Genomic DNA, 24,761 nt, shown 5'->3' on the forward strand with positions numbered 1-24,761 from the left:
TCTGCCGGACGCCCCCCCCCCCCTCCCCACTACCCTTAAGGCCCGTTGTGGTTGCCATGGTAACAGCCTCCTTATGGGATATCAAGGGTGTGTTCAACCACGGTGTCATAGCCTCTCTACAGCAGAGTGTCACATATTTTGGATTAAAAATTGAGAGAATTTGTTTGTTTTTTACTAATCACCTGCTTTTTTTCCATCCCTGCACTCTGTGGGGGAGGCAGGGGGGGTTAATCCAAATAATCGTACAATGAAGGCATGTATTTTATCAGGCGGTGTTGCCATATACACCTTTATGATAAAAGCAAGACCAAACAAAGAAACTAATGAATCATGACAAATGAGATGCACATATTCTCCCTCCTGTCTCAGCACGTGGATGCTGAGACAAAGGCCGGCCGGTAAAGCATCAGCGTAGCACAGTGCTCCCCCTAGTGGCCAATTCTGTAACCTTCACCACGCAGGGGGTTTTCTCCCTCTTATTGTTGCAGCAAAGACTCATCTCTGCCAAGACTCATCTGTTTATTATTATTATTGTTATATAATACGTTGTCTTTTCTCCCGCCCCCCACCCTTAGACACAACAGGTGACCCTTCCCCTCCCCGGATTCCCAGCAGGCAGGTATGGCAGACGGTCAGCAGCCAGAGGGGCACTGGGCCTCCAACGGCCAGGAGAATGGCGAGAATGGCTACTCCGCCTACAGCTCGGCCTATAGAGAGAATGGATACCACGGGGGCGGGGCGGCTGCGCATCCTGGGACGTCAGGTAGGCGTGCGGTGTGTTTGCGAGTGTGTGCAAAAGCATGTGCATGCAAAGTTGTATCAATGGCATTGATTGGAGTGCCTGCACACACCACCAGATGGGTCTACAGCTGTGAGGATTGTGATTGGCTCCATCATGCTGGGCAAGAGCAGTCAATCCCATGAAGGCACTTGAACAAATGAAAGTGTTTTGATTGAATGAGTGCTGAACATGGACAGTCTGCTGTAGCTGTGTTAACAAAGGCAGAAGGACATTGGGGAAGGTACAGTGATGGCTCTTTGGTGGGTGTAAAATTGGTGATTCCCAAACGGTGTTAAGTGGAAGGATCAGCTCAACTCGTCTGACAAAGTAGAATTACAATAAGATTTAAGAGCGCAGTGGACCGGATTGAAATTGAGCACAAAAGTTAACAAATAGCAAAAAATGAAAGTAGCCAAAAAGGGGAAAAAAGTTATCAAAAAAGTTATGATTATAAACCTACTAGGCTATAGATAAACTGTCTCGAACAGTTATAATCATCATCAGCAATCAGCAAATGCACAAAACTGGAGGGTTAAATTATTATATAATTGCAGTATATTATTATACTGTGAAAAAGTCTTGAGCCAGCCTCTTTTCTTTATATTTTACTAGGAGAATGGGAAATAGGTGCAGTGATTATTGAAATGTCCAAACATCCATGGAAATGCAGTAAAGTTTCTAATGAGCTTGAAAGTCGATATTGGTGTGACCAGCTTTATTCTTCAGCTTTATTCTTTTCTAACATTTATGATTTTGGCAGTGAGTTTAAGATCATTGTCATGCTGAAAATGAAGCTCTTGCCAATCGACTGCTTCAATGATGTTAAGTTCCAGGCTGTGGAGAGGCCAGTCAATCAAACGATGAAGCTGCTGCCAATCAGATCGTTTCCAGATTGTATTGCACAGTCAAAATCTGATGCTACTTTTCTGTGTCTACATTTTGACAAGACTTCCAACACCACTGGCTGACATGCAGCTCAAACTGTGACAGAGCCTCCACCGTGTTTCACAGATGGCTGTAGACGGCTGTCACTCTCGTTCCTCTCTACTGACCTCCTCCAAACATAGTCAATATTTTAGGGTTTGGGTTTTTTTAAGCCTGATACTTCTTGTTTTGCCCAGTTTCTTCAATTATTTTTAAGGACACACTGCACACCATGATGAGATATGCAAATTTTTCAAAATCTCTTTGGAAATCACATTGTTGGTGCAAAAATACTATTTTATGTGAAACTGTGTTATCTTTGGTATTTTTCAGAGTTTCAACTAAAGAAATGAGAACAAATTATGTGTTTTTATGACAGGCTGCTAGTAACAAAGTGTCTAAAGATACAATTTAAAATTGGCTCTTTGCCAAGTTGTCTGTTATATGTAGACACAATACAACTGGTTCATTCCTTGAGTGTTTTATACTTGAATGATTCACAGGTCAGTGTAAGTGGCTAGCAAACAAAAACATTCCTCTTAAAATGGTCAGGTACAACGGCTGGACTGAAAATGCCAATGTCCAACTAATCACTTGAAAGTCCTTCAGAAAACCTGGAGAACTATTGTTCAAGAGCCCTTTAAAAATAAAAATTAAGTCTGGCTCCATTCGAGCAAAATATAAAGAAACAAGGGGTGGCTTTAAGACTTTTGCAAAGCACTATACATTGTTTAAAGTCTATTCTCAACCAAATTAGTTGCCTGCAAAAAAAAAAAAGACAACATTAAACAGACAGCATTACATCTACATGGAAACAGCATCAAGATCCACTTCTCTGCGGTCCAGCGCCTGCATGATATAAGGGTTCCAGCAATGTTTGCTGCCAATAAACAATTAAATTGTTTACTAAAAGCATTCATAAAAAGTTGAGCTGAATAAATAAATACCAAGAAAACTGAATGAATAAACCCTTAAAACAGACAGAGAAAAACTAGGCAAGAAATAAGCTTGTAATTTAGATAATGCAGTGCTACAACACCATGTTAGAATTTAAATGAGAACCACTGATATTTGTGCCACCGTCTAACAAGTACATTTGGAAAGTTTATGATGTGTTGATCTTGGGTGTATTCTGCCTTATAAAGCTTAATAAAATGTTTTTAAAAAAAAGAGTTTCTCTGCATCATTTGGGTAAGTTAGTGAGTCTGTTTGCATTTATCCTCAACGGGCAGCAAACAAAAGGCCCAACTTATTAAATCTCAGAGAAAGCGTCCAGTCCTGTGCTGAGCACTTACCATTCATGAAGCACACACAACCTGCCAAGCTCTGAATTCAAAGGGAGACCTCACAAAGAGATAAGGTCAGCAGAGTGAATCGTCTTCATTTCCTTCCTCCCATCCATGTCTTGTCTTCCCGGTGTGTGTGTGTGTCTCTCTCTCTCTCTCTCCTTCGCAGTGGATGACTCAGCCAATTTGCCTCCCTCCCCTCCCCCCTCTCCATCCGCTGAGCAGATTGGGCCCGTGGCACAAGGTACACCTATACACACTTAAAGCCAATCCAGGCTATCCAGGTTGACGGTGTGAATGGCTGTGAGAGTGGCACAAAAGTCTCTAAAAGACACCCAAGCACACTTGTCCCTAGGATTTAAAGATGGGGCACCCTCTTCCTCCTCTCTCTCTTTCCTTTTCCCCCTACCGTTTAATTTCACGGTGCTCTGTCTGCATGCCAGCTGATCGTCATATCACCTTTAAGGAGTTTGGAGCATGCATAGCATGCCGCCCTGTCCTGTCCACACTCCTGCATTGGTTTAAAACACATAACAGTTAGTTGAGTCGTGAACCCTGCACACAAGGACTAGGCAACACAAACACTCTTCCTCCATTCAGGCAATGGTACATTACCAGCCACTGGAGTCCTTCATTTCATTAGTCTGCTTTCCACCCCTCAGCATCTCCTCTGTTGTTCCCTATCTCACTCTGTGTATTGATTTTTTCCAAGTCTGACTTTCAGCTATTTAACATATCTGCGTGTTTCTTCTTGACATGTGGCATGCAATTACAAAAGTGTAGCGTTGTATAGTCTCACTGCATGGTTTAGGGTTAGTTTCTTTACTCAGTGTCTGAAATTTAGATCTGTGGGATAATGAGATATGCTCATAGACCGTATTAAAAAGATTGAAATAGCTACTTTGACAGCTGGTTTGTGAAGTAATGCTTTTTTTTCAGTCATTGCCATCTTAGCTTTTTGAAACCTGAGGTGGGAGAGAATGAATCTGACTCTGAGGTCGCGCGCTTAATCATACACTGATTTCGTGTAATGTTGACTTTAAATGCCTTTTCTACTCAATAAGAATTGAAGCTAGTACATGAGACGCCACACTCTTCAGGAAAATGTCTGTTGGGGTTGTAAAAGACGTGACAAATAAGGTTGTTATTGTTCCATCTGCTAGACGAGTCGCCCCGTTCTGGCCAACAGGTTTAAAGTTATACTATCTAAACTTTGTACCGCTAGATCTCAGTAAATTGTAGATTGCAATCAAGGATTGATATAGGACAAACATGTTTTAGTCATCAAAGACAGATAAAAAATATTAAAATTAGACTGTACCCCATAACCGACGAGGCTGGTCGATATGTTTCTGCTTCTGTGTGTGTAAGAAGTGCAATGTTGTACACACTATATTTTAAGATACTTGAATAATATCAACACTTAGCAATAAATAAGGAAAAAGAAGGAAATCTAATACAGTCAATTAACAATCAGTTTAATATTTTGTAGTCACCTCAAAAGCTTTGGGCACTATTCACCTGTAGTAAGTGCTCTCACACGGCAAAAGCAACTCCGGACCAGATCGCCCGATGGTGTAGGCAGTTAGGCCACTGTTTACCTCAGCTGTCAATGCTGGGTGAGAGGCATCGTGCTTTATTTACTTTGAAGGAGGCTGTGAAACTTTGTGAAAGGAGGTCAATACAGGTCAGTGAATCAAGGAAGCTCATTTCTCTCCAATGACAGTGATACTGAGGTCAGTTATTGAGGCTATCCTGAAATTTTATGTTAGTGAGTGCTGCTGTTAGCCTCACTTAGCTGCTATTAGCCTCTGTTACCTGCTGTTAGTGAAACTTTCTTTGAAGTGAATGTAACATTGTTGGACTCAGACATTTAGTGAATAAACTCTCATACCATGTAAGAACCTAATCAAACTGTTAATCAGAAGTAAAGTGTGAGTTTTATTAGCCTATAACCAGCTGTTGTTATTTTTAGCCAGCTCATTGTCAGTTATGGGCAAATATATAAACCGTTCTTCCTAGCAACTGCATTCAAGATGGCAGGGTGACATGGCAGCTTCCACAAACCAGCACCCACTCATATGTACTTTTAATAGCTTAATAATAACTTATCTATGCATATTTATAAGTACAATATCCCTTTTTTTATATTAAATAACCTCAAAATACAAATACCGACTTAACTTTAAGGCACTTTTCCGACACAGAGGCTATGCCCATCTTTTACGTACAGTCTATGAATAAAAAGACAGATGGCTTAGAGCAGGGGTCCCAGTCCACGAGGGCCGGTGTCCCTGCAGGTTTTAGATCTCACCCTGGGTCAACATGAATCACATGATTAGTTCATTACCAGGCCTCTGGAGAACTTCAAGACATGTTGAGGAGGTCATTTATCCATTTAAATCAGCTGTGCTGGATCAAGGACACATCTAAAACCTGCAGGGACACCGGCCCTCGTGGACTGGGATTGGGGACCCCTGTTATATACTGTTATATACTATTGTAGTAAGATGCTGTAACTGCTTCTACATCTAGTATGCAAACCATTAAATATTATGTATTTAATTATAAAGACCAAGCTAGAAGTCTTGTCGATTGCATCCCATGCATCTCCATCAGAGCTGAAAGTATCTTGTAAACCATGTAATCCCAGTTTTGTCATCCTCCATGTCTCATCTATGCGTCTTCCTTCCCCGCCCAAAGATGATAAAGTAGAGGTTGTCAGTCAACAGCAGGATGAGAAGGAGGAGGCTCCAGAGGAGCTCAACAGTCACCAAGAGGATGTGACATATGAGCAGCCAAGAGATTTGCTCTTAGAACAAACAAATTATTTAACAGAGCCCCAGGCTTTGGGCTTCCAGCAAGCCCAAACCCCTGAGGCCCTCAATGGAGGAAGTCATCAAGGTGATCACAACCCATCACAAAAAGGTGTGTGTGGTTTTCTGTGTGTGCATACAGTTTGTGTGAGGGTACAGCGTGAGTGTACGTCTGCCCGTAACCTATTTTGCATGCTCCTCTTGTGTTCTGTAGCGGGTTCAAAAACTCTTAATGAACTGTAATGCAACTGAGGCTTTGCTGCCAGCCTTCCTGCAGCTTTGTTGCTCTGAAATCCTTAAGCTTCCGCTTCAATACCTGAAGTTGCAAAATGACGTGGCAGCATTTTGAGTTTGTGCTTTTTCATCCAAAACATTACCATTTGCTTTCCATCGGAGCGACATCAGAACGCCCGATCAACCACATTACAGTCAATCCATTTCTGCACCTTTGTATTGCCAGCTACATTGCAAATGCAAATATCATTGTCTAAACTGTAAAGCCTTGTAGATGTAATTGTTGCTAGAATTATCGCTCTTTATATTTTTTATGTGGGTTTTGCTGGAATAATTGTGTGTGAAGCAGCTGTTTCTGAGAGTACCCACATGTATGGGTGCCTCACAAATCAGTCCTGAATGTATTTTGAGTCTGTTGTATCACTGCTTTCAGTTTCACTGTTGTTTTCATTTCATCCCAGAGCAAAAGTTAATTTCCTATTGTTGCTAAAAACACACTTAGGATAATAAGATTCACCCTCATTGCTCATCACTATTGTGAAACTTAATAAAGATTATATTGCAAATATTAGTTTTATAATTTGTGCACTGTAACAATTCATTCATATCCACAGTATGCCAATGTTTGCAGTAGAAATTGCAGTAACACCATTTATACATCAAATAAAAGTAACTTATTTTGATCACCATGTTGATGACCATATTTTATAAATCCTCCTGTATTGCAATAGGAATTCAGTGTGTTCGGGTATCATTTTCTTCTTGTCATCTAACATCATGCAACTCATTCCTTCATTCCAGTTCTGCACGCTATATTAGGTGCTGTGATCCCCCCTCTGTGCTGTTGTGGCCTGCCACAAAATACACTGTGCTGTGTGTATTGCTTGATGGAGAGCTACTGTATCTATGTGCAGACGGCGCCGGCTTGACTGTATTGGCTAGCTTTTGTGGATGCTGCAAGCAAAGCTTTTAGCTAACATGACCCGACACAAAGTTGTACAGTATCCTTCAAACTCGCAGCCCAGCCAGAAGAGAGAGTCAGTAAACCATCTTGTGAGTCCACTATGAAGGAAGATGAACCATCGCCACCTGAGAAACAAAGAGCAAAGGCAGAAGGAGAAGAACCTGCCTCGACTGGCCCTCCCCTTCTTTCTGATAGAGAGAAACCTCTCCCCTGCACTTCCTCAACAGAGCAGGGTAATCAAGACAGAGAGGGTGGGAAGGAAGAGGTCACTGACAGAAGATTACTTTCAGAGTCTAAAGAAAAAGAAGCAAAAGAAGTTGTTGTGACAGAGGCCTCATCAGAACTTATGGCAGAAGAAAAAGAAGAAGCAGGAATTATCTTACCAAGTGAGTCAGGGTCAAATATGAATGAAAGCAAAGAAAAAACTGATGTTTTTGAGGCGGTTAATAAGGAGGACCAGCATGGTGCAAATGACTGTAGATTGCATGACACACCACTGCTCACTGATATTCAAAAAACAGACCTTTCGCAAGAAACTCTGACGTCAACTCCAGAACTTGACAGATCGGATGTTTTTGTAGAACACGTGTCAGGATCAAAAACCTACTTTGACACATCCATGGAGGGTCGAGAAGAAGAGTTGCCACAAACCCAGAGCTATTATGAGCTCAGCACAACGGCAGAGACAAAATTAAGTGGAGATGATGAAAACATTGTGCAGAATATGGAGAAACAACAAAAGCAAAATGTCAACACATCTTCTGGTAAACTGGGACTGGAACAAAGAAGTCTTTCCTTGAACATTACTGTTGGGTCTTCAGCCGGACAGACGGTGAAGGAAGAGAAATCAAGGATCTTCATGGGAAGCTTGTATTCAATCAGTGGAAGCTATGATGAATCAGAGGTTTATCCGTCAACTCCATCTGTGGTGAGCCATCCACCTACATTTCCACCAGCTGTCTCCATTACCCCAACTAACACTGAAACACCTGAAAATATCCCCACCGTGGCAGATGAGCCCTTACCTTATGATAAGCACACAGATAGTTCTAAACAATCAGGAAGCCTCTCTGAGATGTTGGACCTGGCTGGTGCCCTACCTCGTCCATCCCTGGAGAGGATGGAGGTTGACTACATGAGAAGAAAGTCAGTGCCCGCCAATGTATCTGCCCTTGTGGGAAGTTCTTTAGCCAAGCTTGCCTTGACAGATCAAGCCCCAAGTGTTTTCTCACAAGAAAACCAGCTGGAGGAGGTGGGCTACTGTGTCTTCAGTGAGTATTCAGGGCCCATGCCTTCTCCCGCTGATGTACCCAGTCCCGGGGATTCTCCACACCAGCGTTTCCCTTCTGTAGAGGGGGAAGTAGAGGAGGATCTAGGGGATTTGAAAGCAAAAGATGTTTCAAAAGGAATACAACAACAAGATTACAAAGAGGTTACCCCTGTGATCTCTCAAATACCAGTGGTAGAAAAGAAAGGCTCACCAGTAAAGTCTAACCTGATCCTTGAAAAAGCTGTAACCAGTGGAATAAAACCGGATCGGCTAAGAATCCCAATGACTACTTCAAAAGACAGACTGAGTGAATTTCGTTTGGAGACTGGGTTGCCAGGGAACATAAAGATTCAAGCTATCCCTGAGGTAGATGTTGAAAAAGACCCATCAAGAGAAGCTTCACCTATCCCACCAGACAGTTCGTTCACTTTCGCGCCTACAGAAACTGGAACCAAGGTTCCTCCAACTCCAACAACCCCCAAGTCCCCAGATGACACATCATCAGAAACCCAAACTGCAGGAGAGAAAGCACAGAAAGATGACCCATCAGAGCTAAAAGCATCTGAAAACGTTGATAATAAACAGTCAGAGTTAGACAAAGAAAATCTGAAGCCTGAGCAGAAAGAATCTGAAGAAAGAAGTGATGAACCAGAAATGCCAAACAAAGACTTGGCTTCAGGATTATCTCAGTCTTTAGAAGAGAGCACAGACAAAGCTAAGACAATCCAAAGTGGGCAACAGACCTCAAACACTGCTCAGGATTTAATTACTACAAAGCACACAGATGAGAAAAATGACCAAAACCAGCAGCAAAAAAGCAGTCTGGTGAAAGGCTCACCGAAGCTCCAAATATCTTCTCCGATCATCATTATCCCTCAAGCACAAATAGATGAAGAAGCAGAGGAGGAAGATGATATTGAGATTGCAGAGGAGCCTCAAGAGATAATGGAAGAAGCCCAAGAGCCGGATGAAACAAGGAAGAGTCAAACTGAAGAAGCTGGGAAGGAAGAGCAAAAGACAGAACAAGTGAGACTGATGGTGGATGACCAGATGTTGGAAGAAGATCCAAAGTCTGGAGCAGAAGAATGGAGTCACAGCGCCCAAAACAGTGACGAACCTGCAACAGACAGTTCGCACTTGTCTCCCTGCTCTGACCACGAGCTGACACAGCAAACAGAGGAAGGAGGCAGAGAAGACATGGAGGCAGATAAAATAGAAGAGGACTTAGACACAGATAAGGTGAAAGGGAAGACAGACGAGTACGAAGGGGTGAAGAAAGAGGAAACAAAGGAGGAAAAGGAAGGAACGGAAGATCATAAAATGATAGAAGAAGAGGATGGAAAGAAGGTGAGGAAGGTGGAGGAGGAGACCTCGGATGTTCTTAGCCAGACCGATCAAGCACCTAACGATGAAACCACCATGGACGTGTCCATCCTAGATACAGACAGTGGCTGGATGGATTCACAAGGTACCCAGAGTAAACCTGTTAATAAATCACTTGTTTAAAAAAAGATTAAAAGCCTTTAAATGTTTATTTAGTTTAATAATTTTGGTTTAAAAACTTGCTAGCACCAGAAAACTTGTTTGGAAATGTGTCTTTTGTGCTAAGCTAGCTCCTAGCTAGCAAGGAGCGTGGAGAATTAGCCCTCTGTTGATCCTTCTCCACTGCAGATGATGACAAAAGTATTATGACTGAGCAAATCGAAGCCCTTCCTCAGCCCCAGAGCTCGACCAATAAGCCTGTGGTGGTGGACAGACCCGCTAAACGGGGCCCCGGCAGATCAAGGGCCACCACTGAGTCTAAAGTATCCCGCAAAGTACTGAGCCACCATCCACCAAGAGAGGAGATAAAGAAGAAAAAAGGTTCCAATTCTGTATTTACGCCTGAAATTTATAATCCTTGTCATCTAACCGAGGTATGCATGTCGGTATAACCTTGTCTCTCCTCTCTGCTAGTAGGCATCAGGAGGGCTGACCAGAGTAAGGTGTCAGCCCTCCAAAGTCATTCCCCGTCTCGAAAGGGTGTAGCCAAAGCGGCGGCCAGACATCCTAGGCCTGCTCTGCTTCACGGCTCTGCTAGACGCAAGGCCACAGGTGAACACTTTTCACCCGGAGTCAGTGCCGTGGATAGAGAGAGAGCAACACCCAAATAATTAAAGCATTTTTTCAAATGTAAATCAGTTTTGGATATGTGGCGTTTGATGTCTTTGCTCTCTCTCCATTGATGGCTCATTGAGGAATCAAGCAAGGTGCAGTGTAGCTGGCAAACATCATGTGCTGCTGATTTAGTTTTTAAAGTTCTGTCATGTCTGGTCTGCTTTGGGTTTCTTTTTCAGTTTTATTTTTCTAAAAGCTTTAAACATGCTTTGTTTTTTCTCATTTTGTCAAACATGGAGTATTTGTTCCCGCTCTGCTTCAAATTCATGCTTTTATTTTTTTCTGCTCAGTGATGATGTTATTCATTGTGACTGGTATTGAATAACTCTGGTTTAACACTTGTGTGCGTGTGTATGTCTCCTGAAAATGGCTGCATGTTTGAAGGTTGTGTGTTCTGTCAACAAGCGAAGTGAGGGTGACGTGAAATGTCGTGATACGTGTACAGAAGGTGCTTCTGTAATATGAATGTGCTCATATGTCCACTTTTTCACCTTGTATTCAGCAAATGTGCATTTGTGTGTGTCACACTGATGAACATGTTTGCTTCACAGGTGTGGAGCACCATCAGCCCCTCAGTGTGGCCCACCAGTCCAGGGAGAGGACCACTGTAAGTATAACAAGTCAACGTTTATTATTTTTTGTCTTTCAATTGAAATCCTCACAAAGTTAAGGTTATTCCAAGAGTGTTTTCATCATCTCTCAGTAATATTGATCCCTAAAAGACCGCTTTCTTCTTATTGGCTACCCCTCACCTGGATTCCCGTGTGATTCCCATGTGTGCCTTTTTATTTTGGGGTTACTGCCTTCCTATAAGCTCAAATGGCTGGCTATTCTCCTCTGACCTCTAACATCAACAAGGCATCTTTACCCACTTGCTGGATATTTTCTTTTTTCAGACCATTCTCTGTAAACACTACTGATGGTTGCTTGGAAAATTAGATCGAATCAGCAACCATGCCTCATTTAGAGTCACTTAAATCACTTTTCATCCCCATTCTGATGCCCAGTTTGAGCTTCAGCAGCTTGATCATATCTACAGACCTAAATGCACTGAGTTGCTCCAATGTAATTTGCTGCTTTTGCATTAACAAACAGTTGAAAAGTTCTATCTAACAAAGTGGCTGGTGAGTGCATTTTCTGTACGACTTTAGGCCATGGCGTCTTCATATTTTCTGTTTTGTTTTTGGGCTTTCTTCTCTTTTTTTGCATGTCTGCTTTTCTCTCTCTCCATAATCATTTTGTCTTGCATGCTTGCTTCTGTCCTTGTGTCAGTCTCGACAGAGAAAATCTGTGAGTATAGACATCAAAAGTGCAAAATTATTTTACATTTTACCATTAAAAACACACTTATGATGTGCAGCAACGAGCGACGCAGCTCATTCAAACGATTTCAGCCAAATTCTGTTTCTTGTTCCTTTCATTTCATTCCTAAAGATTATTAAACCAAACAGAAATAATAATAATCCAATGTTCATGTGGTTCATTTGGCATATTTATAAAGACAACAATGTTCTTAGATATGTTCGGTTAGATCAAAACACACACGTACACAAACAGACTGTTTGTGTATGAGCCACAAATAAACACATTGCATTTTTACTCCATCCTGTCTCAACTTTTCATTTCTCCATCTGCTTGTCATGCCTGTTTTCCATCCTGAACATCTTCCACCTACCCTGCATGCCTTTCCTCCCTGTTGTCATGGTCACGGTCAAGAGCCCCACGAGGGCGGTTGTATTAAAGATGGCAGTGCAGCGTCGGGGGTTTGATCGCGAGCCCCCCCGGCCCGGCTCTGCCTGTAGCCTTAAACGGAGCCCCCTCGTACAGGCGGAGCTCTGCGAGGCCCGTCCCTCCTCCGCGTGCTCACGCCCATCACCTCTGTCTAAGAAATGGGTGGAGAAGGTAAAGTGAGGGTGGGGGATAAAAGCAAGGGTTGAGGGGTGGCTGTGACCAGCATGTGCATGCCTCAGCCTGCATCTCAACTCTGCTGTGTGTCTGTTAATCCAGGAGAGAGCGTACCGGAGCCCCGAGAAGAAGTCATCCCTCCCCAGGCCGGCCAAGTCTCTGACACGCCACATCCCGGCTGCTGAACAGGAGGACAACAGCACCCCCTCCAGGCCAACCTGTAAGAATCTCCACGGTCCAAAACCTTCAGATTGTTTGCTTCCCAGATTAATTGCTTCTTTACTCACCAGATTATTTGTATTATACTTTAACTCCCAACACCTTCCACTTCCCACCTGCTGTTTTACCCCTGATTTTCCCTTTTTATTCCCTTCTTCTGTAAAGCGTTCCGAACAGCGGACACCAGGTCTGGAAGAGCCCCTAGTATGGCAGGTAGAACACCTAGTAGATCCTTTTAGACCTTTCACACCATCTTCATCGACATCTGTTTATTAGTTTATACAGTTTATTTATGCTTGTTTGCTTTAATAACTATAAGATAAGGACTTATATTTTCCATAGAAGAGAGCATCATCCCTTCATCCCTGCAGTAATACAGAGAAAACCCCAACGATCAGATGAACCCCTATGAGAAAGGTTTTGGCAACAGTGGGAAGGAAAACTCTCTTTTAACAGGAAGAAACCTCAGGCAGAGCTTGGCTCAGGGAGGGACAGTAATCTGCACAAAAGTTTAGGGTCACTTGATTTTGAAAGAAAAGCATATTTGTTTTTGTGTAACAAACATGAACTGGATTGGAAATGTTGCAAATGGCAACAGATATCTCTGTTTCTTTCTCAGTGGCCAGCCTTGTTTACCTCATGCAAGTTTAATGGGGCTGGATCATCAGAAAACTCTCACCCAAATGGTTAAAATGCGATGAATCTGGCCTTTTGGGTGTCCGGAAAGAGGTTTTCATTCAGCAGTGTGTACTACCCTTTTCATAAACAAGCACAATTCAGCTGTTCTGGGTATCATTTAATCAAACCGCTCAACCAGCTGAAAACTTGTCAGGTCTGTGGATGCACTTGTCTTATTGCCTGGTTTTGTACCAGGATCTCCTCTTTCTCCTCCTCTGGTACAAAGCCATCTTGCCCTGTTCCGAGAAGGGTCGAAGATGTCCCCCTTTATGTGAGACTTGACTTCTCGTCCACATGCATCGAGACAGTGTCCCATATTTTGAGTAGCTCTACTGTACCAAAAAAGTAAATAGATTTTATTTTATTTATTTATTTCCCCAAGAAATTCAAAGAGGGTAATCACACAGAACAGCAGCTGAAGTAATGTTTGACACAGGTGATCCTTAAGACCAGAAAAACTGCTTGTAAGAAGGTAAATTTAGTATGTTTGTGCCTTCCACAATGGACCGCTGGAACATGAGACTGATCGATTGACCTCATATGTTAGCACAACACTTTGCAGGTCTGTGCAAAAGTCTTGAGCCACCCCTCATTTCTTTATATTTTACTTCCAAGGTGCCAGACTTTTTTGTAATTCTTTTAAAGTGCTCTTGAGCAATAGTCCTCCAGGCTTTCCTAAGCTCTTGGACATTAGACACGCTTTTTATTTTTTCAAACGATGACATCACAATGGTGCCATAAAGATGTGCAAAACCACACACTGCATGAATGTATCCAAAAATCTCAGGTTTTTACAGCTTATAGAAGCCAATTTTAGTGCTTCAAGGTCATAGTTCAAAGGTCAGGGTGATACAAATTGGGAAAAAGCTTTAGTTTCCATTGGAAACAGGTATTTATAAAGCGTGTCTAAATAGGCTTTATCCACCCTGCAGTTATCTTATCAGAAAAGCAGGTGTGGATCACAGCAACAGGTGTGTTCCTTGTTCTCATGTAGGATAAAATCTTATTGGTTCTTCCCCGGTAACGCAGCAACAAGCCACCAGTAGCTAAATGAATTCAGCTGCCTGTGTTTGTGCTTTCAGGCTCCTGGGCAAACACTTGTGTGTGATCTTGGCTGTTTGCTTAGGTGGAAACTGAGCAGGTCTTTTTCAGTGCTGTGTTTCTCCTCCATCATCATCATCATAAGAAGCAGATGAAGGATCACTCCTTTCTATCCAATAGTTTGAAGGTTTTCTTTTCATTCCTCCTCCTTCGTCTTCTCATTACTGCCCTCTCTTCTCTTAAGGTACAGACTCGGCGCGTTCCCGATCAGTCCACAGTGGCGCCTCCACCCCGGGCTCCTCCGCCGTCACACCCGGCACGCCCCCTAGCTACTCCTGCCGCACGCCCGGCTCGCGCACCCCGGGCAGCCACACGCCCAAGTCCTTCAGCGTCCTCCAGGAGAAGAAGGTGGCAGTGATCCGAACCCCACCCAAATCTCCATCCTCTGTCCAGCGGCAGCTGAAGGTCATCAATCAGCCTCTGCCTGACCTGAAGAATGTGAAGTCCAAGATCGGCTCCACCTCCAACATTAAGCATCAGCCGAAGGGCGGACAGGTAACAAGCAGCCCTGAGACACAGAGTGACTTTTGTCTTTGCAGCACACAGAAATACAGGAAAACATCTGCAGGTAGAAAAAGCACAGATTTCCATAGATTAATGATTTCTGTCCTTATAAGTATTATGTGTGTACATAATTCTGCCACATGGGGGCAGTAAAGTACACATTTTAAAATAAAATAGGCTGCACAAGACTTTAAACTGCAAACCAATCACGATTTCACAGCTGTTTTTAACTTGAATTATTGTCCGTTCTTTGTATTATTTCCCTCAGTCAAAACATTTGACTATTTTTAAGAGATTTTTTAAATCCATCCTTTTGTCTATTATCATGACTCAGTATTACTGGATGCTCTGTGAGTATCAGAGTTTAGAAAAATCTTAAACAGCTCCTGCAAACCAGTAAAAAAAAATAGGCAGCTTTAAAAGGATGGGTTTTTATCTCCTTTTTCTCTCTAGAGATGTCATAAAATGCTCAAATAGTCTCCTCATGCTCTGCGTTTGCTCTCGCTCACTGTCTGGTGTGCCTCTAACCCACCGTCTGTGTGTCTGCCTCCCTCCGACTGTCCTCTGCCCTCTCCCTGTCCACCGTCATCTCCATCAGTCTGGATGAATCGTCATCAGCTGCATCCTTTCCCCTCTTCCTCCGTCTTCCTCCTCTTTCTTTCCCAACAATTTTCTCCCCAGTGACCTTCAGCTCTCCCAAAGTTTTTTTGTTTTGTTTTTGTAACATAAAGCCTTCCTCCTAAGAAAACACCGCCTCCAAGGAGCAGCCAGCCTGCAAAAGCATTTGCCCCTGAGGGAGCTGCTTTCGTCACTGTGCAGGATTTTCCCTTCCAGCTCTGGGTATTAATAATTTCAAGCGTGCAGAATTACCTATGGAGGAGTCACATCAAGGTCACAGCATAAAAATATATCATCTCTCTTCCTTTTATCCACCCTTGACTTTCAGAAAAAGATGTCTTTTAGGAACCTACGAGATAAAAATTTTAGAGGATCTCAAGGTGGCCAAGCTGTTAGAATAACTGAGAGATGTTCCTTTGCAATGACGTACCTCACACGTAAAATAACACATGGACTGCATGCAGATAGGAGACAGAAACCATCTCCTTGTTAATCTTTGGGGTGTAACTGATCATTTTAATGTCCCCACAGTGCTGTGTTGGTGAGGTCATTAACCCTGTGATATATGGAGGTGGAGTCGATTCACTGCCAGCTCTCCTTACTTCTTTGGGGAGAAAACTGACAGAGGGACAGAAATTTTTAATGAGGCTCGGTGACGCACGGCTTAGCGGAGCGGCACAGGAGCGCAGACAGATATATAGACCAGAAACATTAGAGGACCATTTTCTATCTTTTCATATTAGCTTCTGCTCACAGAGAAGCTTTTCTTCCACACAAAATCACTCTATTTAGACTGAAGTCTACAGGAGCTAGAATGACTCTTGGGTCAGTGTTAAGTGGCTCATTCCTCTGAAAATGGTCCGGTACAAGGACTGGACTCAAAACTAAAGAAACACTTTAAGAGACCTGAAAACAGTAAATGTGGTATTTCTGTTTTCAGTATTGTGATTTTCCGAGTTTACATAATTAGTTCATGTTTTTAAAATAAACCAAACAGGGCCGTCATTGAGTTCAGTTCATTCGCTCTGTCATTGGTCGACCTTGCAGAAAGGCTGAAACCTCTGAGCTGAAACAGCCACAGAAGGAATGAGAAAGATAACCTCTAAACACAGCACATGTTGTTATACGTGGGAATAAATCAACATCAGAGCTGTCGGAAGAATCCAGGTCAGTTCAGTGGAGACAGTCCCCCTTTTTATTACTTTATTTTATTTTTGCTGTACAAGCAAAACTACTGTTTGCTGGGTTTTTACTAATGCAGGGGAAAAATACGTTTTCTTGTTTTCTATTTGCAGATTTGATCCTCATCATATTTATAACATCTTGATCTTTTTATTGAGCATCAGTCTGAGCATCTCTCAGGAAAGAAACTCAATCTTTCAGTTTTTCTTACTCACAGTGAGGCTTAACTTGACCAGTGAGATTATTTCTGCCTCCAGGTCAGCTCTGAGAATAACACAAATTTGTCCTCTGTAAAAGATTCTTGGAAGGTCATTTCTTGGGCGTGACTGCAGTCTCAGTTACAACATAAGAGTCGAGCAGTTTGTAGCACCACTGTTTGGGGTTCTTGCACCTTTTTATCCTGGTCATTATAGACTGTATATAAAAGGCCGACTCTGAAACTGAAGCCAGACTGCATTCCTTCTAATGACCAGCAGGGGGCGATTAGAAGGAAGTCAGATTGTAAAGAAACCTAGAAGACTATTGTCTATTATAAGTCTATAGTGACAAAGGGACAAAGCGAGAGACACTAAAGTGGGAATTAAACATTCGTATCACTGCTATTCTCAGAGCTGTATACACCACCACGAAGAAAAGCATTGTTAGTTCTAATGATGCACGCAAACAGACCCCGACCCCTCACTGCACACTTATCTAAATGAGGCACATACAGTGTTTTCTTTTTCTTTTTTATTATTATCATAATTATCCAATTTTATTTTAGGTTCACATTTTACACGAGAAGCTGGACTTCAGTCATATTCAGCCAAAGTGTGGCTCCAAGGATAATCTGAAGCACTCGCCCAAAGGAGGCAATGTATGTACGCCTTTCTCTCTCTCTTTTTTCTCTCTTTCTCTTATTTCTCTTTCTCTTTTTTCTCAGCTGGGGCTGTCGTGGCACTCTGTCATGCTACTATTATGTGTTCACGCGTCTGTCATCTGTCCGTCTGCCAATACGTTGTTTCGGACAAGCAAAAGAGAAGGGGTTTATTTCCAAAGGTGTAGCACGCCTATGTTACTTTTTTTCAGTTAGCACTGTTTACTGTTTAGTGTATAACAGGAAAGTTAGCATAGACTGGAAACTGGGGTGGAGGTGGGTTGCAAAGCAGCTTGCAGAGCTAGCTGTTGGTAGATTTGATTTTTCTTTAATTTTTAAAAATTGTGGATGTTGCACACTGGGAAGTAAACTCTTTCGTGCGCTTCACGTTTGAGACTTGGTGCTAAACAGGGCCTTGATTTCTGCATAGGCTTCAGCCCATTTCATGCAGTCTGAATTCAAGCGCACTCGAGTTAAAGTGGGCATCGACAGACTGATGTAAACCTGGGACGCCTCTACAGGATTATTTTAAGCAGGGAAGTAGGAAGGGTTTTTTTTTTATTAAGCCCCTCGACTCCACGGCTGTGTGAGAGACCCTGTGTGTTCTGTCTGTTTGGGTTTTTTTTTTAAAGAAAAAAGTCAACCTGTCATCCACAGGTCATGATTCCAAGCGTTAAGCTGGACTTTAGCCACGTTAAGTCTAAATGTGGCTCCCTGGACAAAATCCAGCACGCGGCAGGCGGGGGAAACGTGAGTGACTTAGCAGAAAATCATCTCATCCAAGATCTGTCGTTCTTGATAACACTTCACATTAAGATGTGTGTGTGAGCCGTCCTCGTGGAGTGTGTTCGTCTTCATTAGCTGTATTTTGTGTCTCAGAAACAAAAACATTTACAATTGTATAATCTTTGTGCATTCACCTGGGCCACAACATACAGCATGTCTGCATAGTGCATATATTTCATAACATAAACCACTTCCCTCTGCAGCCTGCAAGGCTGTCAGTTTCTCTTGTTTACAATGCTCGCACTAATTCACATCACCCATGGACAATAAAGTTTAATTGAAGCACCTGCTCCCCGTAGCGTCACACAGTAGCGCCCGTGTTCTGTGTTTGTTTGATGTCTGCACCGTCACTGCTTGCGTTCATGTTAACCTCCCCTCCAGGGATCTGACATCAGCCTCTCTGTGGCTTTTCTGTGGACTGCGGTTGATTGACTCACACCGCCTTTGTCTAGAGATTCATGTCATCTCACCACGTTCATTTTCTCTCTTTTTGAAACCTGTCGCTTTCATTTCATTGCATTTCATGCCTGTTATTTGTGTTTTATTCACATTCAAAGCAATTAAAGGTGAATTTGTGCAATGTGCCACTGCTCGCAGATCCAAATCCAGACCAAGAAGATCGACCTGAGCCATGTCACCGCTAAATGTGGCTCCTTTTCCAACATCCACCACAGACCAGGTACTGTACAGCCACAGCTGGCCTTTTAGAAAAACTTAGAGAATTACATTATTGTACAATGTGTTTAAGGGCCTTTTCTTAAAGGAATTCTGAGACTAGTTGTCATTACCACATCTTTAATTGTCCTTGTTGAAAGAAGTTACTCGTACTATAAACTTTTAAAAACATTGGTGATATATATTCTTCATGTATATCTCACTGTAATCCACGAAATCTCCAGTTGAGCAAAAAATCCTTAGGCCCCCAATGGTTCTTATCTATATCTCAGACAATGACCATCATCATGTTGCCTAGCAACCACCTACCAACTACAGTTGGCACGATACCACTTTTTTATGTCCGATACCGATACCAATATCATAAATTTGGATATTGGCCGATACCGATATGAATCCGATATAGTGTGTTTTTAATCAATAAAACTGTTTTTTAATATCTTGCTGCATTTTGTATAAGTTCAAACTCAAGTTTAAAAAAATAAAACACTAAAGCTATTCTGTTATACCTGTATGGAAAAAATACACTGCACCCAAAATATTTCCTAGTTCAGCAATACTGATCAATCTAATAAACTTAAACCTACTCCATCCTCCCTATTCTGGTATTTTAAAGAGTAAGCAACCTAACTAATAGGGTTGCAAACTCCCAGCACAAAAAAAAAAAAGGGAACCACCCACCCTCCACCTCATGATGCTTAATCGACGTAATCAACTTTAATTTGATGCAGTGTGAAAAAAAACGCACCGAAATAAATTATTTTTCAAGAATAATTAAATAGATTCAACATCTTTCTTCAACAGAACTGCAGACTGCACAGATGGTACCTTCCCAAAGGAAAAAGTACTATAGCTTACTAGTGTATATTAGACTTAACAGTTACTTTATACAATAATGGACTTCTATACATTTTACATCATATTAAAACTTTGGGTGTAAGATTCAGATAATTAATTATTAAAAGCTCGACATTTTAAATGAGAATAAGAAAGAAAAGTATGTCTTTGTGCCCCCTTTTCCCTGTTCATGCCCTATCGGCCCCCCTGGCTAAACTTTGCTAGATCCGCCCCTGCACAGTTACCAGCGTCAGCTACATAGAAAAAGATCCTGGTGTAGAAAGTAATATTAAATAAATTCTAACAACAGCTTATCAAGCTTAAACGTGCTGCTGTTGTTCAGCCGCTGGTTTCCTCTTTCTGGCACGAAGTGGGCCAAAAACAAACAAGAGAGACGGAGTCACGACAGAAAAGCCGATCAGCTGATCATTAAGCAGTTTCACGATTGAAGTAGCAGCAAGAAGAGGCAGTCGCTCCATATATCAGTTGTTAAGCTTAATGCTGGAATGCTTTATAAACATTCAGAGATGAACTTACACACTTGCTTTACTTCTCTCGGGGATCACTTCCTCAGAGATGAAATGCCGGTTTGGTAGCGAGGCTACAAATATTCAACCAGACCACGGACAGGTCTCGCATGCCATAGCCGCTCTATCACGCGATCACTGCTCCGACGTGCTAAGGTTATGGGCCGAGTTATGCCATGTTGCAAGTTTTGTGAAGTGCTTTTTTGATATTTAATGGATCGGATTACATTTTTTTATTTCTCTCCAATATCCGATCCAGTAATTTAGGTCAGTATCGGACCGATACCGATACCTAATATCGGATCGGTCCATCTCTACTACCAACGAGTTAAAATGGCCCATTTGCAGCATTTATGCACCTATGACTCCTTATAAAAGCTTCGTATCATTTTAATTTGGTGGCAAAAACATCTAATTTATATCCACAGCAGTTGAATTATGCATGCAACTTATGATGTCTAAATGCTGCTTTGCAACTATCTAACAACACACTAAAATCACAGACCAAACAATACTCCAGCATGCATTTAACTAGTGTATATATGATGTATGGAAAAAAGGAAGGCAACCTACTTGTACAAAGTATGTAAGGCTCTCTTCTTAAAGGAATGCTAAGACTAGTTGCTATTAGCTGATTTTGATTTGTCCTTATGGATATAAATGATTTTTGTGCGTAACAAATGCTGTGTTTTATAGTAAATGTTGGATCATTAAAACCTTCCAGTATTGATATATGTTCCAATTCTCTTTATGTATATCCACTGTAATCCATGAAACCTCCAGCTGAGCAAACAAACCCGGTCCCTGATTGTTCTTATCTATAGCACATCATCACATTGCCTAGCAACCTCCGACCAGCAAGCTAAAATGGCCCATTTGTAGTATGCAACTAAAACTCCTTATAAAAGCATTGTATCATTTTAATTTCAGGACTGTGCGCTCTCATATATATCCACAGGAGTTGGATTATGCATGGTATATACTAATGTCTTTGTTGCCTAACAACCACCAAGCAACAAACTAAAATCCCAAACAATGCTGTAACATTTTTAAAAAAGGGCAACCAGCAAAGTACTCCATAACTAAATTTGATGAGACATTGACAACTCGTCGAGTACATCAGATCTGGATGCTAATTTCTTTTGTGCTTTTATTTTCTTGATTTAGGAAATTTGAAGTCTTAAGAATCAAATGTTGTTGTCAATTCTGTGGGGAGTTGTAGAGAAATACCGATGGAGTTTGTTGTGCAACTGATGTAGAACAAAGCACCAGGATTAGAGTTTCTTCTATTTTGGTAGTTTTTCACTGAAACGCTACAAATGTTTGTGCAGCACACATACTCCTCCACAAATAGCCGGTTTCTGGGCTGACTGAAGGTGGTTGGAAGGTTTTATCATGTTGCCCAATCCTATTAGGAACTTAATGTGAAGACGCTGCTTGATTCCACACAACTATCAGCTGTGCTGCTGCTCTGCTACATGTGCTGCAGGCAGCCCGGATGGAGTCAGAGCTGCTCTGCTGGACAAACTGTGACGATTTCTAAATGATCCCAAACGTCTTTTACCACATTACACAATTATAAGACCATTTAAGCCACTGTCACACAGCACGAAAGTTTAAATTTTTCTCTTTTAGCAGTTGGAGAATGCAGTTGGTCACCATCCATTTTATAATAGAGGCAGATCCACATATTGTTATTTTATATTACATGCTTGTCTTTAACTTACAGTGCAACACAGTTCAGTGGCTGTGGGTTGCACAAAAGGAGTCAGAAATTCCACGTAGATCAACATAAAGATGTCAAACTGTTTGTCATATTTTTTTTTTTTAAAACAAGGCCCAATAACACCAGTGAGCGAAAGTCTGTTCTGGTCAAATTAGTTTTGATTTAGTAAAAGCACATGTATTTCCTTTAATCTTAGCAATAATCTGATTGATATTTCTTAATTTCATCTGTCATCTGTCCACTTACAGCTTCAGTTTTGCCCCCATAATGTCACCATTTCAATGATATTTACAAGAAAGTGTCAAAGCAGGAAATTGAATATTGCATCCAGTCTTACATGGTACTATATAAACTGTATAAATCAGGTCAAAGCTGGCACTTGTGCCTTTTTCAGGCTGTGCAGTGTGCAGACTGAGATTTTTTTTGCCCTGAGCATTGCCTAGGAGAAGTGATGTCCTGCAGGCGAGCGATTCCTCGTGGGTTTAACACTTCTCTTCTCCTCCTTGCTGTCCTGTTCCCAGGGGGAGGACATGTGCGTATCGACAATGTGAAGCTGGACTTCAAAGAGAAGGCCCACGCCAAGGTCAACTCTCTGGAGAACACCAGCCACACTCCTGGAGGCGGGAACATAATGGTAAAAGGAAGCCTCTTTTTATACCAAATGTCACTGTCAGTTCACGTTAAAGAGGAAAAAGAGCGCTGACCTAAACCGTCTTCCCCTGCTCACCAGATCGAGAGCCACAAGCTGAATTTCCGGGATTCGGCCAAAGCTCGGGTGGACCACGGTGCGGAAATCATCGTCACCCACTCCCCTGGCATCGAGACGGGAGGCACCTCTCCTCGCCTGTCTTCCTCCGGCAGCATCAACCTCCTGGAGTCGCCCCAGCTCTCCACGCTGGCCCAGGATGTCACCGCTGCCCTGGCCAAGCAGGGCTTATGAGCCAGCTGCCTCTGCTTAAGAAAAATACAAATCCACACCATCACCCCTCCTTTTCCCATCGTTCCCATCACAAGCTTCCAGTGTTTAACCTAACCCCTACAGTTGTAGCTGGTTGACCGTCTCATCCAATCAACGATCCCTCCGGCCCTTCCAAGCGGGATTTAAAAAAACTGAATTCTTCATAAATCTTCATCGACACTCCCCGTCTGTCGGTCTGCTTTTTATCCTCTCATTCACTCAAACGTGGACTTTTCTGTTTTAGATAAGCTGAATGCCAAGGTTCAAGTGGTTCAAGAAGGTGGTTTTACGATTGTACAGGATTTTTCTTTGGTCCTTTTTCTGTTCATCTTTACTTCTTTTTCTTTGGTGCGTTGAAAAACACCAACACATTCCCACTCGCACGGGGCTAAAAATTTCAAGTTGGACCGTGACGTCCATTCAGAATTTATACGGTACTGAATGCAAGATATAGCTACTAGACAGTAGGTGGTAGTCTTAAAGATAAGCAAGAGACTTAACTGACCTGCAAAAGAATGGCTGATGAGCATGTCTGCAAAAAAACAACATAAAAAAGAAAAGTGTGTGACATGAACTTTTCTTTGTTGCGTTTGTTGGATTTCCTGAATTGTGCTGAATTGTTGGACAAACTTGTGTTCTCTTGTTTTCTTTTTATATATAAATATATAAAAAATATATGTCACTGTAGTTGGAAGTATTTACAGTTTTGTACGTTCCCTGTGGCTGCTCTGGCTTATTAGCATTTAAATGTGGATAACCATTGCAGCTCTGTCGAGTCGGGCGCTAAAAGGCTAGCTTTCCAATAGATTTTTGTGTTTTAGTTTCTTCTCTCGTCAGCCGTCGGGCTGCGCCGCCCCTTCCACCCTCTCTTCTTTTTATTTTCTGGTTTTACATTAGCGCTGTGGTTTTTATTAGGCTACAACAATGCTGTTATGCTGGCATGGCAAATAAATGATAAATAAATTAGATCTATTTGGAGCGATCTTCGACTTTTCTGTGTGGGTGTAAAATGGCCCGGGTGCATTCTACCACACGGGCCCCTGTGACCTTGCTCCTTTTGCAAAGACTGGGTTGTGTAGTGTATTTGAGTGGGTAAAAGCCCCGAATTTTGTTTTAAAAAGTGTTAAGTGTGAAGCTTTATATGAAAACATTCCATTTGAAAGAAGTTTTTGAACGTTTGCAGAGATAAAGAAGGTAAAGAATAGGAATAATACCCCACAAACCTGCAGCTTTTAGAAGTTTTTTTTTAAAAAGAATAAAAAAATGTTCTAGCATATTCTCTGCTCACCATTATGAGACCCCCCCCCCACCTCCCCTCCTGATGTCACCTACCCTTCCAGTGTTTTTCTGTGCTTCCTATATCCCTCCCCCTCTTTGCCTGTGTATGTGTATTTAAAAAAAAAAGATTTAAAAAAATTGTAGATGTGTGCACACTTTCCGGTGTTTGAGACGTACTGATGACAAAATGCTCCTACAGGATGATGGCAACAACAAAAATAAAGAAATAAAAGAAATAAAAAAACTGGTTCATTCTAGTCTTGTGGATCAATTCTTTGAAAATACTCGTCTTTTTGTGAAAAACACGTCAACCTGCATGTGTGGCGTGCCTGTTTGGTTATCATCAGCACGTGTTTTGAAGGCTAAACAAAAATGTCATTATTATTCATTAAACAGGAGGCATTGCTGGCTTTACTGTAGTCATTTGAAGTTTGTATATTTGACAGACAAACGCTTTAAAACCTGTTATAATTTTCTAT

At 41.9% G+C, this 24,761-nt stretch overlaps 1 protein-coding gene across 1 annotated transcript in view; it reads left to right on the forward strand.

The window, feature by feature from the left end:
* Window positions 1-24,533, forward strand: part of LOC146641956 (uncharacterized) — an 88,621-nt gene extending 64,088 nt beyond the window's left edge. The window contains exons 4-18 of the mRNA XM_085397288.1: window positions 576-763; window positions 3,161-3,235; window positions 5,695-5,919; window positions 7,062-9,743; window positions 9,947-10,138; window positions 10,232-10,369; window positions 10,984-11,039; window positions 12,440-12,557; window positions 12,722-12,769; window positions 14,520-14,830; window positions 17,403-17,495; window positions 18,153-18,245; window positions 18,879-18,960; window positions 22,568-22,680; window positions 22,777-24,533. Of these exons, the coding sequence (XP_085253414.1) occupies window positions 622-763; window positions 3,161-3,235; window positions 5,695-5,919; window positions 7,062-9,743; window positions 9,947-10,138; window positions 10,232-10,369; window positions 10,984-11,039; window positions 12,440-12,557; window positions 12,722-12,769; window positions 14,520-14,830; window positions 17,403-17,495; window positions 18,153-18,245; window positions 18,879-18,960; window positions 22,568-22,680; window positions 22,777-22,986 (4,578 nt within the window). The 5' untranslated portion in view covers window positions 576-621 and the 3' untranslated portion in view covers window positions 22,987-24,533. The remainder of the gene's footprint in view (window positions 1-575; window positions 764-3,160; window positions 3,236-5,694; window positions 5,920-7,061; window positions 9,744-9,946; window positions 10,139-10,231; window positions 10,370-10,983; window positions 11,040-12,439; window positions 12,558-12,721; window positions 12,770-14,519; window positions 14,831-17,402; window positions 17,496-18,152; window positions 18,246-18,878; window positions 18,961-22,567; window positions 22,681-22,776) is intronic.
* The last annotated feature ends 228 nt before the right edge of the window (window positions 24,534-24,761 follow it).

The sequence above is a fragment of the Rhamphochromis longiceps genome, linkage group LG23, assembly GCF_057381845.1.
Source record: "Rhamphochromis longiceps isolate RC_006_pf linkage group LG23, R_longiceps_female_GT1.1, whole genome shotgun sequence".
Taxonomy (NCBI): domain Eukaryota; kingdom Metazoa; phylum Chordata; class Actinopteri; order Cichliformes; family Cichlidae; genus Rhamphochromis; species Rhamphochromis longiceps.